Source organism: Rhincodon typus, chromosome 3 (assembly GCF_021869965.1).
Source record: "Rhincodon typus isolate 14 chromosome 3, sRhiTyp1.1, whole genome shotgun sequence".
In the NCBI taxonomy this organism is placed as follows: Eukaryota; Metazoa; Chordata; class Chondrichthyes; order Orectolobiformes; family Rhincodontidae; genus Rhincodon; species Rhincodon typus.
Genome location: NC_063334.1, coordinates 93,310,928 through 93,335,369, shown reverse-complemented (window position 1 = coordinate 93,335,369; position 24,442 = coordinate 93,310,928). Strand labels below are relative to the sequence as shown.

At 40.1% G+C, this 24,442-nt stretch overlaps 1 protein-coding gene across 1 annotated transcript in view; it reads left to right on the top strand.

Moving 5' to 3' along the window:
- rasgrf2b (Ras protein-specific guanine nucleotide-releasing factor 2b) overlaps positions 1-24,442 on the top strand; it is a 218,505-nt gene that overhangs the window by 56,193 nt on the left and 137,870 nt on the right. Inside the window, exons 3-4 of the mRNA XM_048595101.1 lie at positions 4,615-4,762; positions 21,451-21,540. Of these exons, the coding sequence (XP_048451058.1) occupies positions 4,615-4,762; positions 21,451-21,540 (238 nt within the window). The remainder of the gene's footprint in view (positions 1-4,614; positions 4,763-21,450; positions 21,541-24,442) is intronic.

The following is a 24,442-nucleotide window of genomic DNA, read 5'->3' as shown; positions in this document are numbered from 1 at the left end:
CTGTGGATACTTTGCCTATTTCAGAAGTAATATATTTGCACTTTACTTTGTGTTAATCTTGGCCAATAATAAATAGTCACCAGTTTTCAGCGGACAGATATTTTGATTTTTTGCAACAGTTTGGACAGTATGATGATAGATATTTTCCACAAGATTGGCAGTGTGAACATAACACAAGAACATAAGAAATAGGAGCAGGAGTAGGCCATCTGGCTCCTAGAGCCTGCTCTGCCATTCAATAAGATCATGGCTGATCTTTTTCATAGACTCAGCTCCACTTAGCCGCTCGCTCACTGTAACCCTTAATTCCTTTACTTGTCAAAAATCTTTGCCTTAAAAACATTCAACAAGGCAGCCTCAACTGCTTCACTGGACAGGGAATTCCACAGATTCACAACCTTTTGGGAGAAGAAGATCCTCCTCAGCTCAGTGCTATATCTTCTCCCCCTTTTTTGAGGCCGTGCCCCCTAGTTCTGGGTTCACCTACCAGCGGGGACATATGTTTGACATTTTTTGTCTTGTTGTGGACATCATTAGTTTGTGGATTTTGATCACTTCATGTATAGGCCTCTGATGGGATATCAGATGCTTCTTGTTGAAGATACTCCCAGGTGTAGAGTCTGCTTGAGTTGCTGTACTTTGTAACTGCATCAGCAATTGTTTATGAGCACTGCCTCCACCAATGGTCTTTTCTGCCAGATGCCTTGCAAAATTGATTGAAAGCTGGACATTTCCTTGGCGCATGCAGAAGGTCACTGCTTTCACATGTCTTGATATATTTGTCAACGCTCTTTTTTGTACATTCCAACTTTGTCAACCTGCAAGAATCGCTTTATAATTACATTCATTCTTCACCAGCTCTTCAACACTGTGAGTCTACAGTTTGTCTAGCAAATCTTTCTGAAAAACACCCATGGGGGTGGATGTGATCACTAACTCAAAAATTCTGCTTGCTAGCTCCCCATCTGAAAAATCCCACACTGAGCCTTTTTCCCTCTGCATCTGCTCATGAAGTGGTCTATGGATTCTGCAGGCTTCTACATCAATGACGTGAATTCTTGAGTTTACTGGTGAATCTCTAACTGACATGATTCAGAATGCAGCAGCGCTTAGTGAAAAAATAGTAGTGTCAGATTTAAGTTTGATGTCAGTTGCTGAGGTGATTCAGAGGAGACAAGTACAAACAGAGAATTTCATTTCCCTGTCTTTCCAGGAAGAATCGTCAGAGATCATCCTGAGTGAGAAAGAAACATGCATATTATTCTCACCAGTAACACAGTCACTGAGAGCAAATGGAAGTGTTCAACCTAAACAACAAATTGAAATAAAATGTTTGCATGGTTCAACATAGATTTACCATCAGATTGGGAATAAAAATCTGTTGACACAGATAGAAGACATGGTGCATACCACTCCATGGAAGCCACCACTGAGAAGGCATGATCAATGTCCAAAGATTTAGGATATGGTCAAGAAGAAATTGCCTGGTTCAGAAATCCAGGATATGCAAAATCAAAAGTGCCTGTTTCAAAAATTCTTCACAAAGGAAATTCATGAGATTATAGAGCTTCCTGTTCAAAGGAACCTTTAGACCTTGCATTGTGACAAACAGAATCAAAGTAATGGTCTTCAGGCAATGCATTTTGGAAGAACCTCCAGACAATCTGAAATTGGGAAGTCTGGAAATCGGGGAGATTGGGCAGTTGTAAAATTAATGATATACGTGAATGCTTAAATATGCATAATGGTTGATTAAAAGCATGTGGAGAAAATTTTCTGTAAGTGAGGAAGGGTCTGACAGGGTTAATATTGTGAAATGCCTTAAACAAGACACTCCTCTGATAATATCACATGGGTCTGTCTGGAGATTAGAATCTTGAAGAAATGAGACCCACCATCTGGGTATTCATCATAGTCTTTGGAACAATGTGTATCATATTAGTGTAACTTCTACATAATTACTATCATAAAACAAACTACATCTTGTTTAAGACAAGAGCCTTTTCATGTTAGACTACAACATAGTTTCCTGTAGCACACTTGACCAACTTGGCACTGGAGAAGGATTGTGCCAGCAAAGTCTACCTTATAGTGAGCAATGAAACAGAGAGCAGCAGTATGGATTGCTCATACAACATAACAGGCCTATGCTGTCCGATGTTTGTCAGCCAGTAAGCTGCCTTGGAAGCTTTCCCCCTAGAGTGAGAGGGAGCGAGCTATTTTTATTCTTCTTGGTTTCTCAGCCCAAGTACAGACCCCCAGTCCAGTGAGTCCCACCCACGGAAGGACAAAGAGGCAGGTCCTGAAACCAGCCCAGCTGAAAATGGGATTGAACCCTATGCTGCTGTCACCAATCTTTTCCACACCAGCTGTCTAGCCAACTGTCTCCCAAAGAGTCCCAGTTGCTGTGGCAACATACACTTTACATGCATGTTGTATCCTGAAGCTATGAATAGTAATGATACAGGCTCCAATTTTCTTTCCACCACATGGCTGACCAAGATGACTCCTGCTCTTACTGCCTGCCATGGGGTGTTTTGGAAGGATTAACAGATGGACATTCAGTTTGGCATTTTATTTGATGAGTCAGAAGGGTCACCAGACTCAAAATGTTAACTCTGATTTCTCTTCACAGATGCTGCCAGGCCTGCTGTGCTTTTCCAGCAATTCCTGTTTTTGTTTCTGATTTACAGCATCCGCAGTTCTTTTGGTTTTTAATAAATGAAGGTTCTTTCTTTATCACTGATGCTAAAAAATAAAGGGGCAATATTTCTATTCCATCAAACTAATGTTCTAAAGACTTAACCATGACTTGCAATTATTATAAGAAGAATATTAAAGTTTTAGTTACAGAGTGGTGTCTGCTTATGTTTGCAGGATAAAGGAGAGGTTGCTAATTGAATGCATTTCATGTTTTAAAACAGTAGATATCAGGATTGCCTGTTTTGATACAATAAAGACCTGTAGCTGAGATCTATAGTGAACTTCAGATGCTGTTAGAGGAAAAGCTAATCAATAAGTTAAGTAATAAGGTTTTCATACAGAGGGTGTTCTTCCAAATGACATTTAAAGAGCTGCCAAATTGTGCAGATTTTCTAGCATGCCTCCACCATCAAAATAGAATAAAGCATTTTCTGAAGTATCATGAAAAATTAACAGAATATGCAAACAGAAACGAGAATTTTGGATTGTGCCTGCTATAATGTTCATTCAATACATCATCAGTATTTAGTTTCAGAGTAAACATTGATTTATGTATTCTGTGGTCAACAGAGATTATTTTGGATTACTGTATCAAGCTGTGAAAAGTAAATAAAAAAAACTGCAACAGTCTGCTATTCTATACCTGGGAAGTAAAGACCGAGATCGGTGATACTGCAGATTAGATCAAACCTCTGCAGTCCTGCCAGATCCAGTTGTGAATGCTACTGGGTAATTAAACAGCTAACTAGGGGAGGCGAGTCCACAAAACTCTCCATCCTCAATGTTGTCAGAACCCAGCATGTCAATGCAAAAGGCAAAGCTGAAGCATTTGCAACTATTTACGTCAGGTGCCCAGCTTCAGAGATGGCAGTCTTCAGCCACCTGGACTCACTCCATGTGGTACCATGAAACAACTGAAAGTGCTAGGATGCTGTGAAGGCTGTATTGACATTATCTAGTTTGAAGACTCATGTTTTACAAATATTTGCTCCCTTAGCTAAGATGTTTCATTGTATCTACAATCCAACAACATGGAAAATTGACCTGGCAAGTCCTGTCCAGAAAAAGCAGGACAATTTAATTCAGTCTATTAGTCTATCCCTGATTTCAGCAATGTGGTGGAAGGTATCAAGTGGCACTTACACAGAAACAGTTTGATCACTGGTGGTCAGTTTGTTCTCCACCTAGACCACTTGACTCCGGACTTCATTACACCCTTGCTCCAAATATGGACCAAAGAACTGTTTCCTGAGGTGGGTGAAAGTGACTGGCCTTGACATGAAAATAATATTTGACCAACTGTTGCATTCAGAAGTTTTAATAAAATTAAAATCCATGGGTATTTCAGGGTGACTCTCTACTGGTTGGAGTCATAGATAGCACAAAGGAGGATGGTTATGATTACTGGAGCCAGCCATCTCAGCCCAAAACATCTCTGTAGGAAATGCTCAGCAGGTCTGGCGGCATCTGTGAAGAAAAGATCAGAGTTAACATTCCGGGTCCGTTCTGAAGAAGGGCCACCAGACCTGAAACATTAACTCTGATTTTTCCTTCATAGATGCTGCTGGACCTGCTGAGCTTTTCCAGCAACTTCTGTTTTTGTTCCTGATTTACAGCATCCACAGTTCTTTCGGTTTTTACATCTCTGTAAGAGTTTGTCATGGTATTCTTTTTTAATCAACCTGCCCAGCAATGTTATGACACACTTCTGGAGCAGATGAGACTTGAACCCAGGTCTCCTAGCTCAGAAGTAGGAACACTACCATTGTACTATAAAAGCTCTCAGTTCATCAAGGTAGTGTCCTTGGCCCAAACATCTTCAGCATGAGGACGGAAGTGGAATGTTCTCTAATGATTAATGTTCAATTTTGTGACAGTGCTTTGCATTAATTGATGTTATTTTTCTCCTAGTTACTGTGATCTTCTAATTGAGCGTGAGGTACTGATGCAGAAGTATATTCATCTGGTTCAGATAGTAGAAACGGAGAAAATTGCGGCACATCAGCTCCGGCAGCAACTTGAAGATCAAGACACAGAGATTGAGAGATTGAAATCTGAGGTGTGTTATCCAAATAATCAGATAAACCACTTACTTTGTTTTTCATCCACCAGTGCTTTGGCCTTGCATTTTGCTTTGTTTAGAACGCCTTCCCAACAGCTGAAGTGAATACAGTACACATTTATAACAAAGTAAGTCCATTCAGCTGATGGTAATGAAGATGGATTGAGTTAAACTATGTATTTCCGCCAACTTCTGTGTTAAGAGCTTGGTTCACTTGGCTTTGTATTTGATTTGGAAAACAAAATGTTTGAACATGTATGAAACTCATCATTCAGGTTGATTTTCTGTTTTGTTGGTGAGGTCTTGTTACCAAAATCACTCAAGACTAGCGGACAGAGAGGGGATATAATTTAAAGAGCTCCAGGGAGAGAGTTTACTATAGGGACCTCCAATAAGTACCCTGGATGTTAAACCAAGCCGTAACCTACCCACCTGCTCTTGCCTTGCCATGATTTTACCAGCAGTACGGGGGAGGCACCAGGAGGCCAACCTACACTTGGGCTAATTGAGGACCTCACATGACCAATTATTAGCTACTCAAGGTCCTTTCCCACCACTACTTGGATTAATTGATGGAGGCCCAAACCAAGTATCCAATATCCCCTATGTATGTTGATGGTGGACAAGGGACAAGTCACTTCTCAACCGAAGGAATGCAGCTAATTGAGGCACCTTTTCAAAACTTTCTGCTCAGTGTGGCCCCATTTCCCCCTGCCTGACCCACTATGGCTACCCCAGTCCCCTTGACTCACTTGCTGGGACCTGCCAGTCTGGAGCTGATGAGAAACTGACCCTGTACTGAACTAAATTTTAACTCTGGTTCCATGTGTCCTTGTGCTGAGAGACTGAATGCAGTACAAACTCATGGTGGTACAGAAGTGGAGAGCCATTTATCTGCTGTAGCTCTCAGAGGTGGGAGTTCCTTTCCCACTGAAGGTGAAACTCATGCTTTAAACCATTTAACGATCTAACAGCCTTTCGGTCACTGCAGAACAGTTCACCAGTTTGGGGCGTGTGTGGACCCAGCCCATCAGAAAATCCAGTCTTGCATGCCTTATGTTGCAATTGGAACAAGAGGCAAGAGGAGGGTATTTAACCCCTCGAGTCTGTTTCACCAATCAGTGAGATAAAGTTGATCCGCGACCCAACTCCTCTTTTGCTATAGTACTTTTGGTTAACAAAAGCAGAGAAAAAAAATATGATGATGTAATGGTGACAAAAAAATGATCACGTGCAGACAATGTCTTTTTGCCTTGCAAATAAAGTCTGACATATTTGACGTATTTATTATGCTATCTGATGCATTTCTGAAGACTGAAGATCACTTAGCATTGGGGAAACGAAATATGAAGGAAATTGGTTTATGTGTTAAATTAGACCCTTCACCATTAAATGATATAACTGAAAATTTATGCTCTTCAATTACGGACGTGTTAGTGCTGGTAGCTACTCCTACCAGGAGATCTGCCAGTATAATTTGTCACACACAACTATCTTATGTCATCTTCACACATCCACTGTAGATCAACTGTTCTGTGATAACCCTCATCCACTGCACCCATTGTCATTCCCTGTGTCCACTGCACTCCTCTTTTCCTTCTTTATCCAGCTCTGACCAAATAGCGAAAATACTGATGTTTTATTTTCTGAAATTCACTTTCAAGAGTTCTTTTTGCTCTTGAAATTTCAAGCACCTCTTCATTTCATTTTCTTATGGTTGTGTGTGGGATGCTAAGCATCTGTATTAGCATCCTCAATTCAAAGATCTCCCTATTATTCCACAGATCTTTACCAATTTCCAGGTTTCTGAGGCATACGGGAAGGTAGATAAAGTGGAGTATGTTATGATTTTTTTCTTTGTTACAAGCTTAAGTTTTCCAGTTGTGTACACATTATTCATCTTCACCAAATTAATTCCGGCTACTGCAATCCTTGTTCTGACTTTAGCATTGCATCTATCAATTTCTGTTATCACTTGCTCTAAAAGAAAAACTTAGTTGCTTGTTCCAGGGTACGCCATCCATTTCAATCTTCCCTCTCATTTATCCTAGTGTATTTATTCTAAGTGCCATTGTTCTTGTTTTATTGGTATTCTTACTCAATCTACATCACACATTTCTAGATTTTACTTGATTTGTTTGATATGTTGTGGGGCCTCTCTGATTCTTCTATATATTATGTTATCATTGTACCACATGTTTGTGATGCTCTTGCTCCCAATTTTATTCCTAGAAGTACATTAAATTTTCTGAATATTTGTTGTGTGCAGATTGAATAATTTTGGCAATAGTACACCTCATTGTCACACTCCTTTTTTTTTCACTTGAAAACACATCTGATACAGGAGTGGGCCATTCAGCCCCTTGAACCTCTCTTCCATTCAATACAATCATGGCTGATCTGGTTATAGCCTCAAATATTCTTTCTTGCCAATCTTTGATAACTTTTCACTATCTTGCTTAATAAGGATCTATCTACTTCTGCCTTAAAAATATTTCGACTCTAATTATACCAGAGTTTTCAGGAAGAGAATCCCTAAGAATCGTGAGCCTCTGAAAGAATTATTGATTCATAGAGTCATACAGCATGGAAACAGACCCTTTGGTTCAACTTGACCAAACTGACCAAGTTTCCCCAAAGTAAACTAAGTCCCACTTGCCTGCCTTTGGCCCATACCCTCTAAACTTTTCATATTCATGTACCTGTCCAAATGTCTTTTAAATGTTGCAACAGTACCTGCATCTAGCACATCCTCTGGCAGTTCATTGCACACATGAACCACCCTTTGTGTGAAAACATTGCCCCTAAGGTCCCTTTTAAATCTTTCTCCTCTCACCTTAAAAATATGCCCCCTAGTTTTGAACTCCCCCTCCATAGGGAAAGACCTTGGCTATTCATCGCATCTATGCCCGACATGATTTCTTAAACCTCAGCCCACCACCTCCAACGCTTCAGTGAAGAAAGTCCCAGCCTATCCAGTCTATCCTTATAAATTAAGCCCTTCAGTCATGGCAACATCATGGTAAATCTTTTTCTGAACCCATTCCAATTTAATAATATCCTTCCTATAGCAGGACGACCAGAACTGTATACATTACTCCAAAGGTGGCCTCAGCAACATCCTGTACAACCTCAACGTGATGTCCCAACCCCTACACTCAATGGTCTGAACAATGAAGGCAAGCATGCTAAATGCCACCTTAACTATGCTGTGTACCTGTGATGCAAATTTCAAATAACTATGAAACTATGAAACAAAGAACTATGGCGACACGGTGGCACAGTAGTTAGCACTGCTGCCTCACAGCGCCAGGGACCCGGGTTTGATTCCAGCCTCGGGCAACTGCCTGTGTGGAGTTTGCACATTCTCCCCGTGTCTGCGTGGGTTTCCTCCGGGTGCTCCGGTTTCCTCCCACAGTCCAAAGATGTGCAGGCTAGATGGATTGGCCATGCTAAGTTGCCCGTATTGTTCAGGGATGTGTAGGTTAGGTGGGTTAGACATGGGAAATACAGGGGTCGGGGAATGGATCTTGGTGGGATGCTCTTTAGAGGGGTGGTGTGGACTTGTTGGCCGAATGGCCTGTTTCCATACTGTAAGGATTTTATAATCTATGATCTATGTACATGAACCGCTAGGTCTCTCTGTTCGACAACACTACCCAGGGCCCTACCATTAACTGTATAAGTCCTGCCCTCGTTTCTTTTTACCAAAATATAATACCTCACATTTATTCAAATTAAACTCCATCTGTCACTCCTCAGCCCTTTGGCCCAATTGATCAAGATCTCTTTGTAATCTTAAATAATCTTCTTCATTGTTTACAATACTACCACGTTTGGTGTAATTCATGAACTTACTAACCATGCCTCCCGAATTCTCATCCAAATCGTTCATATAAATGACAAACAAAAGTGGATCCAGCATCGATCCCTGCGGAACACCACTGGTCACAGGCCTCCAGTCCGAGAAACAACCCTCCACCACCACCCTCGGTCTCCTACCATCAAGCCAATTTTGTTTCCAGTTGGCAAGCTCTCCCTAAATCCCATGTGATCTAACTTTACTAATTAGTCTACCATGTGGAACCTTGTCAAAGGCTTTACTAAAGTCCATGTAGTCAAATGTCTACCTCTCTGCCCTCATCAATCTTTTTGGTTACATCCTCAAAAAAACTCAGTCAAGTTTGTGAGACATAATTTCCCAGGCACAAAGCCATGCTGAGTGTCCCTAATCAGTCCCTGCCTGTCCAAATGCATGTAAATCCTTTCTCAGAAACCCCTCTGCCAACTTATCCATCACTGATGTCAGATTCACAGGTCTGTAGTTCTCAGGCTTCTTCTTAGAGCCTTTCTTAAATAAAGGCACAACATTAGCCACCCTCCAGTCCTCCAGCACTTCACCAGTGGCTGTAGATGATACAGATATCTCTGCTAGGGGCCCCGCAATTTCTTCCCTAACTTTCTACACATCCTCGGATACACTTGGTCAGGTCCCAGAGATTTATCCACCTTCATGATTTTTCTTAAGACCTCCAGCGCTACTACTTCTGTAATGTGGATGGTTTTCAAGACATCAATTTTTATTTCCCTGAGTTCTACAGCCTCTATTTCCTTCTCATTCACAGAATGAATATAGAAAGTTAGGTAGAAGGTTAAAAAGCAGAACCTGTAAGATAGTAATCTCTGGATTACTCTTGGTGCCGTGTGCTAGAGAGTTTAGGAATAAGAAGATAGGGCAGATAAATCAATGGCTGAGGAAGTGATGCGGAGGAGAAGGGTTCAGATTTTTTGGATCATTGGGAAATTGAGGAACAAATATGTAGAGATCTCAGATATATGTGGGAATAACAGGGTGTAATAGTAAGGGATTTTAACTTTCCAAATATAGACTTGGACTGCCATAGTGTTAAGGCTCAGAGGGTGAGGAATTTGTTAAATGCGTTCAAGAAAGTCTTCCTTATCAATATATAGATGTACCTACTAGAGAAGGAGCAAAACTTGACCTTCTCTTGGGAAATAAGGCAGGGGGCAAATTACTGAAGTGTTAGTGGGGAGCACTTTGGGACCGTGATCATAATTATATTAGTTTTAAAATAGTTATGGAAAAAGATAGGCCTTGTATAAAAGTTGGACTCAGACTGTTCACAAGTAAAGGGACGATTGGGAAGTGGGAGGTTTTCAGAAGTGAGAAAATGAGAGTCCAGATGCATTATGCTCCTGTTAGAGTGAAGGGTAAAGTTGGGAAGAGTAGGGAACAATAGATGAATAAAGACATTGTGGCACTGGTCATATATTAGATATGGATAACTGGGATCAAGTGAATCTGTTGAAGAGTATAAGCAACATTCTTAAGAGGAAAATTAGGAGGGCACAAAGGGGATATGAGAGAGCTTTGACAGATAAGGTTAAGGATAATCCACAGAGATTCTACAAGTACATTAAGAGCAAAAGAGCAACTCAGGAAAGAATAGGGCCCCTTAAAAATCAACAAAGTCTTCTATGTGTGGAGCCACAAGAGATGGGAGAGATACTAAACAAATATTCGGTTTTTACTGTGGAGAAAGACATGGAGGCTAGGGAACTTGATGAAATAAATTAGTTATTCCTTTACGTCTGTTTTAAATGTGCAACCCCTGTTTGTCCAAATCTACCTTGTCATGACTCCTCAGGATCTTGTATGTTCCTATTAAGTTGCCTCAACTCCTCTAAACTTCAGTGGATACAAGTTCAGCCTGTCCTACCTTTCCTCGTAAGACAACCCATTCAGCAGTCTGGCAACTGAACTGCTTCCAATGTATTTACGTACTTTGTTAAATAGAGTCACTAATAGTGTGGTCTTACCAGTGTCCTGTGTGACTGAAGCATAACCTTTCTACTTTTGTATTCAATTCTTCTCGTGATAGATGTTATCATTCCTAAATTTTAGTTTTCCTAATTACTTGCTGTGCCTTTATGCTAACCCCATGTGTTTCATGCACTATGGCACCCTGATCCCTTTGCATCTCAGCAATCTCTTACCATTTGGATAACATGCTTCCTTTTTTCTTCTTTCTGCCAAAATGGACAATTCCACATTATAATCCACTTGTCAAATCTTTGCCCACTCGCATAACCTATCTGTTTCTTTTTTGTAGCTTCCTCATGTCCTAATCACAACTTACTTTCCTACTTATCTTTATTTCATTAGCAAATTTGGCAATGTCTTTTATCCAGATATTTCTTAATCAACCTGTTCAGAGATGTTATACACACCTCTGGAGCAAGTGGGACTTGAACCCAGGACTCTACCGCTACACCACAAGAGACCCAGCCATCCCTTCTGCTAAGTTATTCATATAAATTGTAAACAGCTGCAGTTGCAGCATCAATTCCTGCGGCAGATCACTCATTACAACTTGCCAAGCTGTAAAAGATCCATTAGTGCCTATTCTCGGCTTCCTGTTAGCCAGCTAATCTTTTATCAATGTAAATATGATATCCACTACACTATGAGCTGTTACTTTCTGCAATAACATTTGATATATCACCTTATCAAAATTCTTCTGGAAATTTAAGTACAGCACTTATTACCTCCTGAAAAAGAAATCTCCAATAGATTGGTCATATATGATTTCCCTTTCACAAAACCGTTGACTGCATGATAACCTTGAACTTATCTAAGTAGTCTGCTATAACATCTTTAATATTAGCTTCTGACATGTTCCCAGTGACAGATCTTAAGCTAACTGGCCTGCTTTCTGCCTCCCTCTCATTTTGAATAAAGGAGTCACATTTGTTTTCGTCCAATTCAATTGGACCTTTCCTGAATCAAGGGAATTTTGGAAAATTAAAACCAATGCATCAGATATCTCAAACCACTTGTTTTGGGATCCTAGTATAAAATCCTTGAGAACCTGGGAACTTGTTAGCCCCCAGCTCCAACAATCTACTTAGAACCTGGTGATTCCTCTGGTGATTGTGCCTTTTCAGGGTTCCTCCCTTCCATTTCCTGGTTTATCACTGCGTCTGGGAGGTTAGCTGTACCCTCTACAGTGAAGTCTGATGCAAAAATACCTGTTTGATTCACTTGCCATTTTCATTTTTTAAATTGTTAATTCTATTGTCTCACTTTCAATTTGGACCAATGCTCACTTCATTAACTGGGTTTTAAAAATATTTATACAAACTTTTACCATGTTTTTCTATTTCTGACTGGCTTTCTCTTGTACTCTGTGCTAAATTTTACTACTTATTAATTATTCATTGATTCTTTGCTTCTTTTTATATTCTGTCCAATTTTCTGATCTGCCACCTGCCTTGTCACAGTTATATGATTTAAGCTTAGTACAGTCTTTAATATTTCTGGTTGACAACGGATTCCTTTAGGTTTTTTTCTTATTGTTCAGAATATATATATTCTGTATCTTCTTAGAATATCCCCTTAAATGTGTGGCGCTGCATGTTTGTCACCTATCCTTTAACCCTATTTGCCAGTTGGTTTTAGCCAAGCCTGCATCTATACCCTCATAATGATGATTTCTTAACTGTAATAGAAAGTCTCAAACCAACTCCTCTTTTCCTCAAACTGAATAAAAATCTCAATCATAACATGGTTACTGCTACATAGAGGTGCCTTCACCATGAAATCCTTATTTAATCCTAGCTTATTGCACCATACTAGATTTAGTATGGCTTGCTGTCTGATTGGCTCCAGAATGTTCTAAAAAACTATTCTAAATACATTCTATGAACTCCTCATCTAAGCTAACTTTGCCCATCCAACTTTTCCATTCAATGTGATTTAAAATCTCCCATGATCATCGCTGTTTTTCTGACAAGTTCTCATTATTTCTTTCTTTATACTCCACCCTACTGTGTGGTTACTGTGAGGAGCTTGTACATCATTTCCACAGATGGCTTACTGCTTTTATCATTCCACATCTCTACCCAACCTGTTTCCACATCCTAGTTTCTTAAACTTCGGTCATCTATCTCTGTTGTGTTAATCTCTTCACTAACTAACATAAAGTCATAAATTCATAATCATACAGTATGGAAACAGACTCTTTGGTCCAACTTGTCCATGCTGACCAGATATCCCAAACTTAACTAGTCCCATTTGCCTGCATTTGGTCCATATCCCTCTAGACCTTTCCTATTCATGTGCCCAGTTGTGTGCCACAAGGATCAGTCTGGGTCCACTGTTTTTTGTCATTTACATCAACAATATGTATGACAATATAGGAGGTATGGTTATTATATTTGCAGATGACACAAAAACTGGTGGTATAGTGGATGGTGAATAAGATTATCTAAGAGTACAAAGAGATCTTGATAGGACAGTCTGATGGGCCGAGAAGTGGCAGACGGAATTTAGTTTAGATAAATGTAAGATGTCGCATTTTGGTAAGGCAAAGCAGTTCAGGACTTTCACAGTTAATAGTTGAACAGAGACACCTAAGGGTTCAGGTACATAGTACCTTTAAAGTGGCATCACAGGTAGATAGGTGGTGGAGGAAGTGATTAGCATGCTTGCCTTCATTGATCAGAGTATTGGGTACAGGAGTTGGGACATCATGTTGCAGCTGCACAAGACATTAGTGAGGCCACTTTTGGAATACTGAGTACTGGGTGGCACGGTGCCTCAGTGGTTAGCACTACTGCCTTACAGCATCAGGGACCTGGGTTCGATTCTAGCCTTGGGTGACTGTCTGTGTGGAGTTTGCACATTCTTCCTGTGTCTGTGTGGGTTTCCTTTGGGAGCTCTGGTTTTCTCCCACGGTCACAAAGTTGTGCAGGCTAGGTGGATTGGCCATGCTAAATTGCCCGTAGTGTTCAGGGATGTGTAGATTAGGGGGATGGATCTGGGTGGGATGCTCTGAGGGTTGGTGTGGACTTGTTATGCAGAGGGACCTGATTCCAAGCTATTGGGATTCTATGAATTCTGGTCACCCTACTATAGTAAGGATGTTGGTAAACTAGAAAGGGTGCATGAAAAATTTACAAGGATGTTGCTGGGACTGGAGGGTTTGAGTTATAAGGTGAGGTGGACAGACTGGGACATTTTTCCCTGAAACATCGGAGACTGAGGGGTGACTGTATAAAGGTTTATAAAATCATGAGGGGAATAGATAAGGTGAATAGCAAAAGTCTTTTTTCTAGGGTAGGGCGTCTAAAACTGGACAGCGTAGATTTAAAGTGAGAGGGGAAAGATTTAAAAGAGATGTGAGAGGCAACCTTTCCACGTAGAGGGTGGTGTATATATGGAATGAGCTGCCAGAGGAAGTGGTAGACGTGGGTACAATTACACTTTTAAAGAATAACAACCTTCTGCTAGCACCCTCTGTCTGCTACCGTCAAGCCAATTTTGTGTCCAATTGGCCATCTCTCCCTGGAACAATACAAGAATACAAGCACATAAGAACAAAGACCAAGAGTACAGCATATAGGACCTTGAGTCTACTCTTCTATTTAGTACCTTCATATCTGATCTCTGCCTCAACTCCACTTTCCCACCTGCTCGATTTCCCAAGAGACCAAAAATCTTTCAATCCCGTTGTTAAATATATTCAACAATGGAGCACCTATTGCTCTTGGAGCAAGAGAATTCCAAAGATTGACAAACCCTTGAGAAAATACATTTCTATTCATCTCAGTCCTAAATGATCAACCCCTTGAGAGTGCACCCAAAGTTTTGGGTTCCCCGACCAGCAGAAACAATCCTTCAATATCTACTCTATCAAACCTCCTCAGAATCTTGTACATTTCAGAAAGAATAACCCTCATCTTCTAAACCCTATAGAATCTGGAGTCAAGTTACTCACCAGGTCATTACAGAACAATTCTCTCATTCCAGGGACCAATCCATTGAACCTTCACTGTACAACCTCCAGTACAAGTATATTCTCCCTTAAATGCGGACACCAAAACTGCACCCAGTGCTCCAGCTGTTCTCTTACCAAAGCTCTGTTATGTACTGAGGCCAAACTTGTAAGGATACACCTTCCTACATTGTTGTGAAGAGACCATATAAAGCAGAGAACAACAATTCTTTGATCATTGCAGGTACAATTTTTTTTCAAAGGATTGATGTACCCATGGGAACAGAACTACCCCTTCACCTTTTCTTAGTTTTCTGTCCTTCCTAAATGTCCTGCACCCCATAAGATTCACATTTCCATCTGTCATTCTGTTGTCATGGATCTGTAATGGGTACCAGATAGCACTTCTTGAATTTGTGCTCTCAGTTGATTTGTTTTGTTTTGAATATTACGTGCATTCAGATGTACAGCCTTTATTTTTAATCTCTTAATTGTTTTTGTAAATTCTCATCTTATCAGTTGGTTTACTCATAGATTTGTACTCCATCCCTCTTCCTCTTACTGACTCTATATTATTTCCCATATTAATTCCCCTCTCATTGGCCTTGACTTCTACACTTTGGTTTATCACATTTTCCCAAATTGGTCCCTTTCCCCCCACTATTTAGCCTAAAATTCTCTCTACTTTCTTCTTCATGTCATTGGCAAGGACACCAGCCCCAGCACGGTTCAGGTGGAGATTGTTCCAACAGACACAGATCCCACTTTTCCCATTATAGGCGCCATTGCCCTGGGAACCAGAGTCCACTTCTCCCACACTAGTCTTGACCCACACATACAGCCCAATAGTCTGATTTATCCATTGTTAATTTGTACATGGCTCACCGAACAATCCCGAGATTATGGCTGTTGAGGTTCTGCTTCTTAATTTAGCACCTAGCTTCCTAGACTGACTATGCTGAATCTCTTTCTTTGTCCCACCTACGTACTTAAGACCTACATGGACTATGATGACTAGATCCTCCTCTTCCCATTGCAAGTTCCTCTCTGGTCATGAGCAGATGTCCAGAATCTTAGCACATGTAAGCAACATTGCCCTCTAGACTTTTCTGCAGAGAGTCACGTCAATCCACACACCACCCCGCTGTGCCCCTAGCATTGTTCCCTACTGGTACATTCCTCCTTACTCCCTTCTCTTGAATGGCTTATTGTACTTGGAAGGACAAAGAAAGAGATTCAGCACAATCACTATGAGGAGCTAGGCACTAAATTAAGAATCAGTGCTTCAAAGGTCGTAGTCAGTTAGCTCATTCCCCCTTACTCTTACCCAAACGAGCTGAAAGAGCCACAAAGTTCTTGGACAATTGTAAAAGCTGATCTTCCTGCCCTCTTTGGCCCTTGAGCTGTCTCATTTGCAGTCACACTCTACAGTTTCTGATCAAATCATCTAGTATAAAGAATCCTGATAACTTTGCCCTTTCCTGATTCATTACAGTGTCTGTAGTTCAGCTTCCAGCTCAGTTGAAGCTGCTCAAATATCGATTACAGCAACATGTTTATCAGCTTTTGGTAAAGACAGGATTGATCATATTTTTCATAATCTGTGAAACATATCCAAGCATTTATGTTGACTTCTTGATATCAATCATGGCTGTTCTTAGGTTAAATATTCCCTCTCATTTCTATCCAGGTCTAAATACAGACTGGATTCCACCAATTTCTGCTCCAGATGTATTGTTATTGTTGTGGACATGACTAGTTGCACCATAGGTCTGACGGCATCTGTAGAGAGAAAAACAATATTAATATTTCAAGTCCAGTGACTCTTCGTCAGAAATGAATGCAGCTGGTAAATGGTGGTATTTAGACTGATGACAAGGGATGGGCTTGGGGGAAGGCGTGGTGATGTTGAGGGGTGAGTCAAATAGATGGAGACAGTGCCCAGAAGAAAGTGTGTGAGAAAAAAGAGAAGCAGACAAAGAGATCCCTGACTATAAGCAGGGAGAGAAGTAAATGCCGAATGAGTTCTAACAGGAGGTATGAATTTTTGAAAATGGGTTGCTTGTGCTGAGAGCAGCCCATACAGAGCAGGATGTGGGGTATAGGATGGATCATGAACATGGAGGAGGATGTTCACATTCCGAAATTATTAAACTCAATGTTGAGTCCTGAGGGCTGGCAGGTACCCAGACGGAAGTTGGGGTGTTGTTCCTCCAGCTTGCTTTTCTCCTGTGAACAAAACTGAACAGTGCTTGTCAAAAATTGCAAAACTATCTTTGCATGCACACTCAGTTTACCGACATTAAATATTTTTCAACATTCAGGATTTGGTTATAATATAATTAATAGGAACTTTTCAAATTCATTTGAAACAATGTTTCCTTTATTAAATAATTCAACATAATGTATCTATGTCAAATGTCGTTGTATTTGTTCTGTTAAGTTGATCAATGGATGAAATTATCAGCTTAAGGGACAAATAACAAGGGCAGAATGTTGATAATGGTATCCCATTGTAAATGTTAGTCCCAATAAAAAGGCTTGCAATAAAAAAGTGGCAGCTGATATGTTAGAATATTGACTCTGAATGAATTTTAGAGTGAATTAAAACAGTGACTCATCAGAATTAAAACTTTTTTTAGTCTCCTGATAGCAATCTGGATATACAGTGCCAACTTAGGTCAACAGTGCAGTGCAGAATTTAGTTATCAAGATAAAACAATACAAATTTTGCAGTTTAATTTAGGTTTTATCCTTGGGAACTTCACTTGAAATCGTTCTATACTATTCTGGGAAGTCAAAGGAAATAGACTTGATTAGATTGAAGTGTTCACTTGAGAAGAGTCTATATATACACGATTACAAAATGAGCAGTAGTGGCATCTGTACTGTTTGTTGGCGTCAGAAGTAGTCACGAAATTTGCAGAAAGAATAAAACTTAATAACTTGTAAAATGGTCCATTCAGTCAAATAATACTAATTCCTAAAGTCTATAATTCAGGATAATATTACTGAACTTGAACATTTTTAACTGAAGTCAATTTTTATTTGTAAAATATATTTTGTTCTTAACAAACCTGATTGTTTTTATTTTGAAGGAATGACTGAAGGAATGAATGGAGGAAAACCTGGAGTGAATAGATTGCCATTTGAGGGAAGGTGAGGCAGGTTAGGCCTGTCTCCTCTGGAGTTTAGAAGAGTCTGAGGTGACTTAATTGAAACATATAAGATCTTGAAGGAACTTGACCAGATGAATGTGAAAAGGATGTTTTCCGTTGTTGGAGAATCTGGAATGGGGGAGTCATAATTTAAAAACAAGAGGTTGTTCGTTTAAGACCGGGATAAGGAAACAAATTTTTATTGAAGGGGGTTGTGATTGGAATTCCCTTCCTCAAAAGACAATGGATGCAGAATCTTTAAATATTTCAATGCCGGGGTACATGGATTCTTGATTATTAAGGGGATGAAAGATTGTCAGGGATATGCAGGAATGTAGAGCTGAGGTCAAAATCAGATCCACCTTGATTTTGTTGAATGGCAGAGCAGCTCGAAGGGATAAGTGGCTTACTCTTGTTCCTGGTGTGCATGTTGGAAATGGCATTGGATGTTATCTGTAAATACTGCGGAATGTATTTCATCAAGTCCCTCAGACGTTTCTGTTAGCAAAACTTGAAATTCAAGGATTAGACAAAATTATTGACTGGGAAGGAGATTCATTGAAAGATAGGAGACAGATTGTAGAGATAATGAACAAGACATAGGTGTCCCACAGAAATTTGAGTTGGGCCCTCAACTTCTGCTTGTATTTATTCACAATTTAGATGATGTAGTAGAACACCATATAGCCACATTTGCTGATATTGAAAAGGTAGACAGCATTGTGAACTGTGCAGATGGCACCATAACATCACAAAGGGACGTAAGAGGCAACCTTTCCACATAGAGGGTGATGTATGTATGGAATGAGCTGCCAGAGGAAGTGGTAGAGGCGGGTACAATTACACATTTAAAGAATAACAACCCTCTGCTAGCACCCTCTGTCTTCTACCATCAAGCCAATTTTGTATCCAATTGGCCATCTTTCCCTGGAACAAGAATACATAAGAACAATGACAAAGAGTACAGCATACAGGACATTGAGTCTACTCTGCTATTCAGTACCTTCATATCTGATCTCTGCCTCAACTCCACTTTCCCACCTGCTCGATTTCCCGACAGACCAAAAATCTTTCAATCCCATTGTTAAATATGTTCAACAATGGAGCATCTACAGCACTGGCAGCAAGAGAATTCCAAAGATTGACAAACCCTTGAGAAAATAAATTTCTATTCATCTCAGGTAGCATAACATCACAAAGAAACACAGATCAATTAAATTTTAAAAAACATGCAAAATGGATTTCAAATGAATGTAGGCAAATGAAATCTACAGAGGATGAAATGGAATACTTTTAAATGGCAGAAAACTAAAAATAGTGGAGGCCCAAACATATACCAGGATCATTAAATGTCATCAGTTGTATAGAAAATCTCATAATGGAGAATAGAAAATTGGCTTTCATGTCTAGAGAAGTACAATACAAGGGGGTAGAAGTCCTGCTTCAGCTATACAAAGCCTTAATTAGACCAAACCTAGAGTACTGTGAGCAGCACCACATAGAATGTTGATAGAATTTATTGCCCTTATTAGGAAAGAGTGCAGTGTCAATTTACCAGAATTATACCTGGATTCTAAGGGTTAAAATATGAGGAGAGATTAAACAGACTAGTATCATATTCCATAGAAATGTTACGAGATAATTAGGAACTTAGGAACTTTAAGAGGATGTGAGTGTGGCCATTTTAGAATACTGTGTACAGTTCTGGTTGCCGTGCTATAGGAAGGATAGTATTAAATTAGAGAGGGTGCAGAAAAGATTTACAAAGATATTACTGGGACTGGAGGGTTTGAGTTATAGAGAGGCTCGATACGCTTGGACATTTTTCACTGGAGTGTAGGAGGTTGAGGGGTGACCTTACTGAGGTTTATAGCAAAGATCTTTTCCCTAGGGTAGGGGAGCTCAAAAACGAGAGGGCATGAGTTTAAGGTGAGAGGGGAAAGATTTAAAAGGGACCTGAGGGGTAACATCTTCACACAGAGTGTGGAGCGTATGTGCAGTGAACCACGAGAGGAAATGGTAGATGCAGGTTCAGTTACAATATTTAAAAGACATTTGGAAGGTACATGAATAGCAAAGTTAAAGGGATATGGGCCAACGCATGCAAATGGGACTAGTTTAGTTTGGGAAATCTGGCCAGCATGGACAAGTGGGGCTGAAGGGTCTGTTTCTGTGCGTTATGACTCTATGCCAAGTGGAACAAGTAAGGTAGCTAGAATCTATTTCTGCTGGAACCAAGTCTAGGAGCGGCATTGACTAAAACTTCAGTCGAGATCCTTCAGAAGTGAAGTTTTGAACAACTTTTAGAAAACAAAAGTCATTCAGATTTGGAGCTCTCTTCCAGAAATTACAATTGATGCTCAATCAGTTGTTCAGTTTCAGTCTGAAATTCATAGATTTTTGTTAACAAAAGCTATTAAGGAGTAAGGTTTAAAAGTGAGTATATGGAATTAAGTTGCAAATCAACTATGATCCCATTGAATGGCACAAAAGGCTCAAAGGAATAAATGCCCCACTGCTGTTTGTACATTCCTAATTAGAGCAGTTATACATAGACATGTAACAATTATAACACGGGAACAAACCATTCAGTCCAACGTGTCTGTGCCGGATATACCCCTCTACAAGCAAGCATTTCTAACTGCATTTACCAAAACTCTCCAAGATCCTTTCGTTCACTTTTCCCTTACCTATCTTGAATGCCATCCCATATTGAATGTTCATATGGATTCTGCTTCTGTCATGAAATTGGAAATGATTTCCAGCACCTTGCAACTCCCATGTTCTCTCTTGAGAACCTTGAGGATGTTCTCTCTTTCTACATTTTGTGTTTATGGTTCTTTAGAGATTTGGTTTACTTAGTTGGCTGGATATTTGATTTTGCAATGCAGAGTGATGTCAGCAGTGTGGTTTCAATTCCCACAGTGGCTAAGGATACCATGAAAGACTCTCCTTCTCAACTTCTTCCTTTGCTTGAGGTGTGGTGATTGTCAGGTTAAACTAATTATCTCGCTCACTGATTAGATAACCCAGCGGTTTGGTAGGATTATGTATATCTTTATACCCCTCAGTGACTGCGAACATTAGTTGAAATTGACTGATATTTCACAAACAGCAGGCTGAATTAGGTAGGAAATATTAATCGAATGCAGCTAAATATGAATTCGTAGAATCATAGAATGATTACAGCTACAGAAGGAAGTCATTTGGCCCAACATGTCCGTGTTGGCTTTGAAAGAGCATTCAGGTTATCACATTCCGCTGCCCTTACCCCATAGCCCTGCATTCTTTCCTTCAGATGTAATGCTTAATCACTCATTGAAATGATGCTTTGAAATTGACTCATAGCAGATCCTTCTGTAGCAGGTTTAGTGTGAAAAGCTATTTAAATCCATAACAGTTCAACTGCATGGACCTTTGGTGAAGACTTTAACGGTAGAAAGAGCAGAAAATATCCTGTGAAGTTTGCTGCAAGGGAGCAAATAACTTTGCATCTAAGATATTGTCCTGCCACAATGTTCTACTGGGAAAGAGCTACAGCTTTAATAAATGGAACAAAAACAGAAGTTGCTGGAAAAGCTCAGCAGATCCCGCAGCATCTGTGAAGAAAAAAAATCAGAGTTAATGCTTCGGGTCTGGTGACCCATCCTCAGAACTGTACAACCTGGGAACTGACTTAACAGACTCATTTATCAACTGATATTATGATTATTATTCTTTTACTAAGATTGTTGCTGTGAACAAAACAAAAGAACGGATGCGACCTTACCAAGGAAATGCCGAGGATGAAGACCCAGACATTAAAAAAATTAAAAAGGTAATATAATAATGAAACGAATGTGGAGAAATTTTGTTAAAAATTGAAACAAAATGGCATTTTCAAGTTTCTCTGTCACTTCAAATGATGCTATGAATCTGATGATATGAATAATTGACTGCAGAGGTTATTATTTTTGAATTAATCACTATTTAGAGGATATTTAATATCATAACTATGAAGTATTCTTCATGCTGTCACATCAAATTACTGGAAGTTTTCTTTGCTTGAATATTCATTTGTAGAGGTGACTTAAACATATCTAGAATGGAAAATATGTTAAATGGTCCATGCATATTTCTGGAAGCCTTACTAACTGGTCCTCTTCCACAAATATAACCCTGTACAGGAAGGGTTAGTTAATGCAACTCAAAGTACCTCAGCTGTACAGAATGTTTGTCTCAACCAAAAAGTAGCCCTAGAAAAGATTAGGCAGACGTATCTGGAAATTAGGATAACTGCCTTTCCACAGATGTCTTCTGGTTTTTTTCATGGCACCATAAATTGAAAACATAAATTGAGCATTCTGGTCTCAGTTTGTGACAGTTCTTCCCAGGATGGAAGGATTGGAAGACAAGGTACCAGTGGACTTTCTACTATTGCTTTCAGGTTATCCCTTGTACCAATTGGATGCACCTCCAAATCCATTGTTTTACCTTCTAGCATCAACCTTCAAACACTCCACCACCCTCCTCATCGGAGCTTGCTACCTCAGCTCTGGTCAGATGCTGGGATTACCTGGTTTCAGAAAATGCCCATGGCCCCCTTCCTTGTGTGCCTCCTACAGTCCTGGCAGGGGCCACCAGTCTTGGTGTGGTACGCAACCGCTGACATCCTTTTTAGTCAGAAGCTGTATGAGGCAGAGCTCCTTCCTGGGTTGCACACAATTCCCCTTGCCTCATGCTAATGGAAGGGCACTTGCCAAAAAAAAATAAAGTGGCCAGCCAAATGGAGGTAAGTTTGTCTCTAACATTACCACTGGGAGGTGGGGAGCCCACCCTTATTAAATGATCCAGCCCATAGGTGATGTCGAAAAGTATGGCACTAGATTGACTGACACTCCATCTGGTGGATCTAATGGTATTGCAACATTTCACTTTTATTGGTCATACTTTTTAAAAGTCACAAGAAATAGTTAGGTTTGAATTTATAGCTGACGCAAAATCATCCTAATTGACTGAATGTGATGTGGCAAAAATGGGTAGGAAAGAACTCCTTGAAGCTAAATTAGTGACAAAATAGTGGAGCGCTCAAGGAGGAGCTAATGCGTGTTTGGAGCATATTTGTTTCTGCAAAGAAAAAGGTAATATCAATTACCTTTTTTAATTCTATAGATTGCAGAAAGGTTCCTGCCGATGGAAAGTTGCAAATGTAACCATTGTATTTAAGAAGGCAGGAAGAGGGGGAGTTGAGAACTACAAACCTATTAATTTGATATCAAATGTAGGAGAAATATCTGAATCTATTACAGATTTTGTGATAGCTGAGCATTTAGAAAAAAATGGCACGATTGGGCTGAGTAGAAATGTATAAGTGAAAGTAAAATCATGTTTGTCCAACAAACTTGTAGGAGATTTTTGGGGATGTTACTTGTGGCATAGACAAAGGAGGACCATTGGATGTGGCGTATTTGAATTTTGAGAAGGCTTTTGATAAGGTTATACACAAGAGGTTAGCAATTAAAATTACAGCCCATGGGATTGGCGGGGTAAATATACTTGTATGGATGAGAATTGCTGACCAGACAGAAAGCAGAGTGTAGGAATGACAGGATCATTCTCAGGATGGCAGGCTGTTACTAGTGGGGTACCACAAGGCTTGGAGCTAGGGCCCACAACTGCTGCAATCTACATAAATCATTTCAACATGGCGATCAATTGTAATATTTTCACATTTTCTGATGGCACCAATCTAAATGGGAACCTAAGTTGTGAGGAGGATATAAGGAAGCTTAAAGGTGATTTGCACATGCTAAATGAATGGACCAGAACATGGTAGATGGAATTGAAGTTACTCATTTAGCTAGAATAAACAGAAAAGCAGTGTACTTCTTAAATGGTGAGAGGTTGGGAAGTGCAGGTGTCCAAAGGGACCTCTGGATGTCCTTGCCCATGAGTCACTAAAAGTTAGCATACAGGTTCAGCAAACAATTAAAAAGGCAGGCAGTATGTTGGCATATATTGGAATACAGAGGTAAAGATCTCACACTGCAGCTGTACAGAGCCTTGGTGGAGGCTGTACCTGGAAAATTGTGTCAAATTTTGGTCCACTTATCTATGGAAGGACATACATGCCGTAGAAGGAGTGTGGTGGAGATTCACCAGATTAATCTCTGGGATGGCAGAATCCTCTGTTGAGGAGAGATTGATGAAACTGGGACCAAAAAAAAGTGCTGGAGAAACTCAGCAGGTCTGGCAGCAACTATAGGGAGGAAAGCAGAGTCAATGTTTCTAGTCTAGTTTCCAGAAAAATGAGGCGTGATGTCATTGAAAATTATAAAATTCTGACAAAGTGTGACAGGCAGACCTTTGTAGAATGGTTTCCCTTGCTCATGACCTGAGAACCATGGGATATCACCTCAGGAAAATGGATAGGTCATTCAGGACTTAAGGTGAGGAAGAATTTCTTCTCTCAGAAGGTGATGAATCTTTAGAATTTTCTACCCAGAGGTCTGCGCAAACTTCATCATTGAGCATGTTCCAAATTGAGGTCAATAGGTTTCTGCAGGCTAATGACATCAAGGGATATGGAAGTAATGCAGGCAAGTGGCATTGACGCAGATGGCCAGCCATGATCTAATTATATTGCGGGGGGCAGGCTCAATGGACTGAATGGCCTACTCTTATGCTGCTAAGCTAAGGTCCATAAGATACCTGTGTCCATTTCAGCATAAAAGCATTCT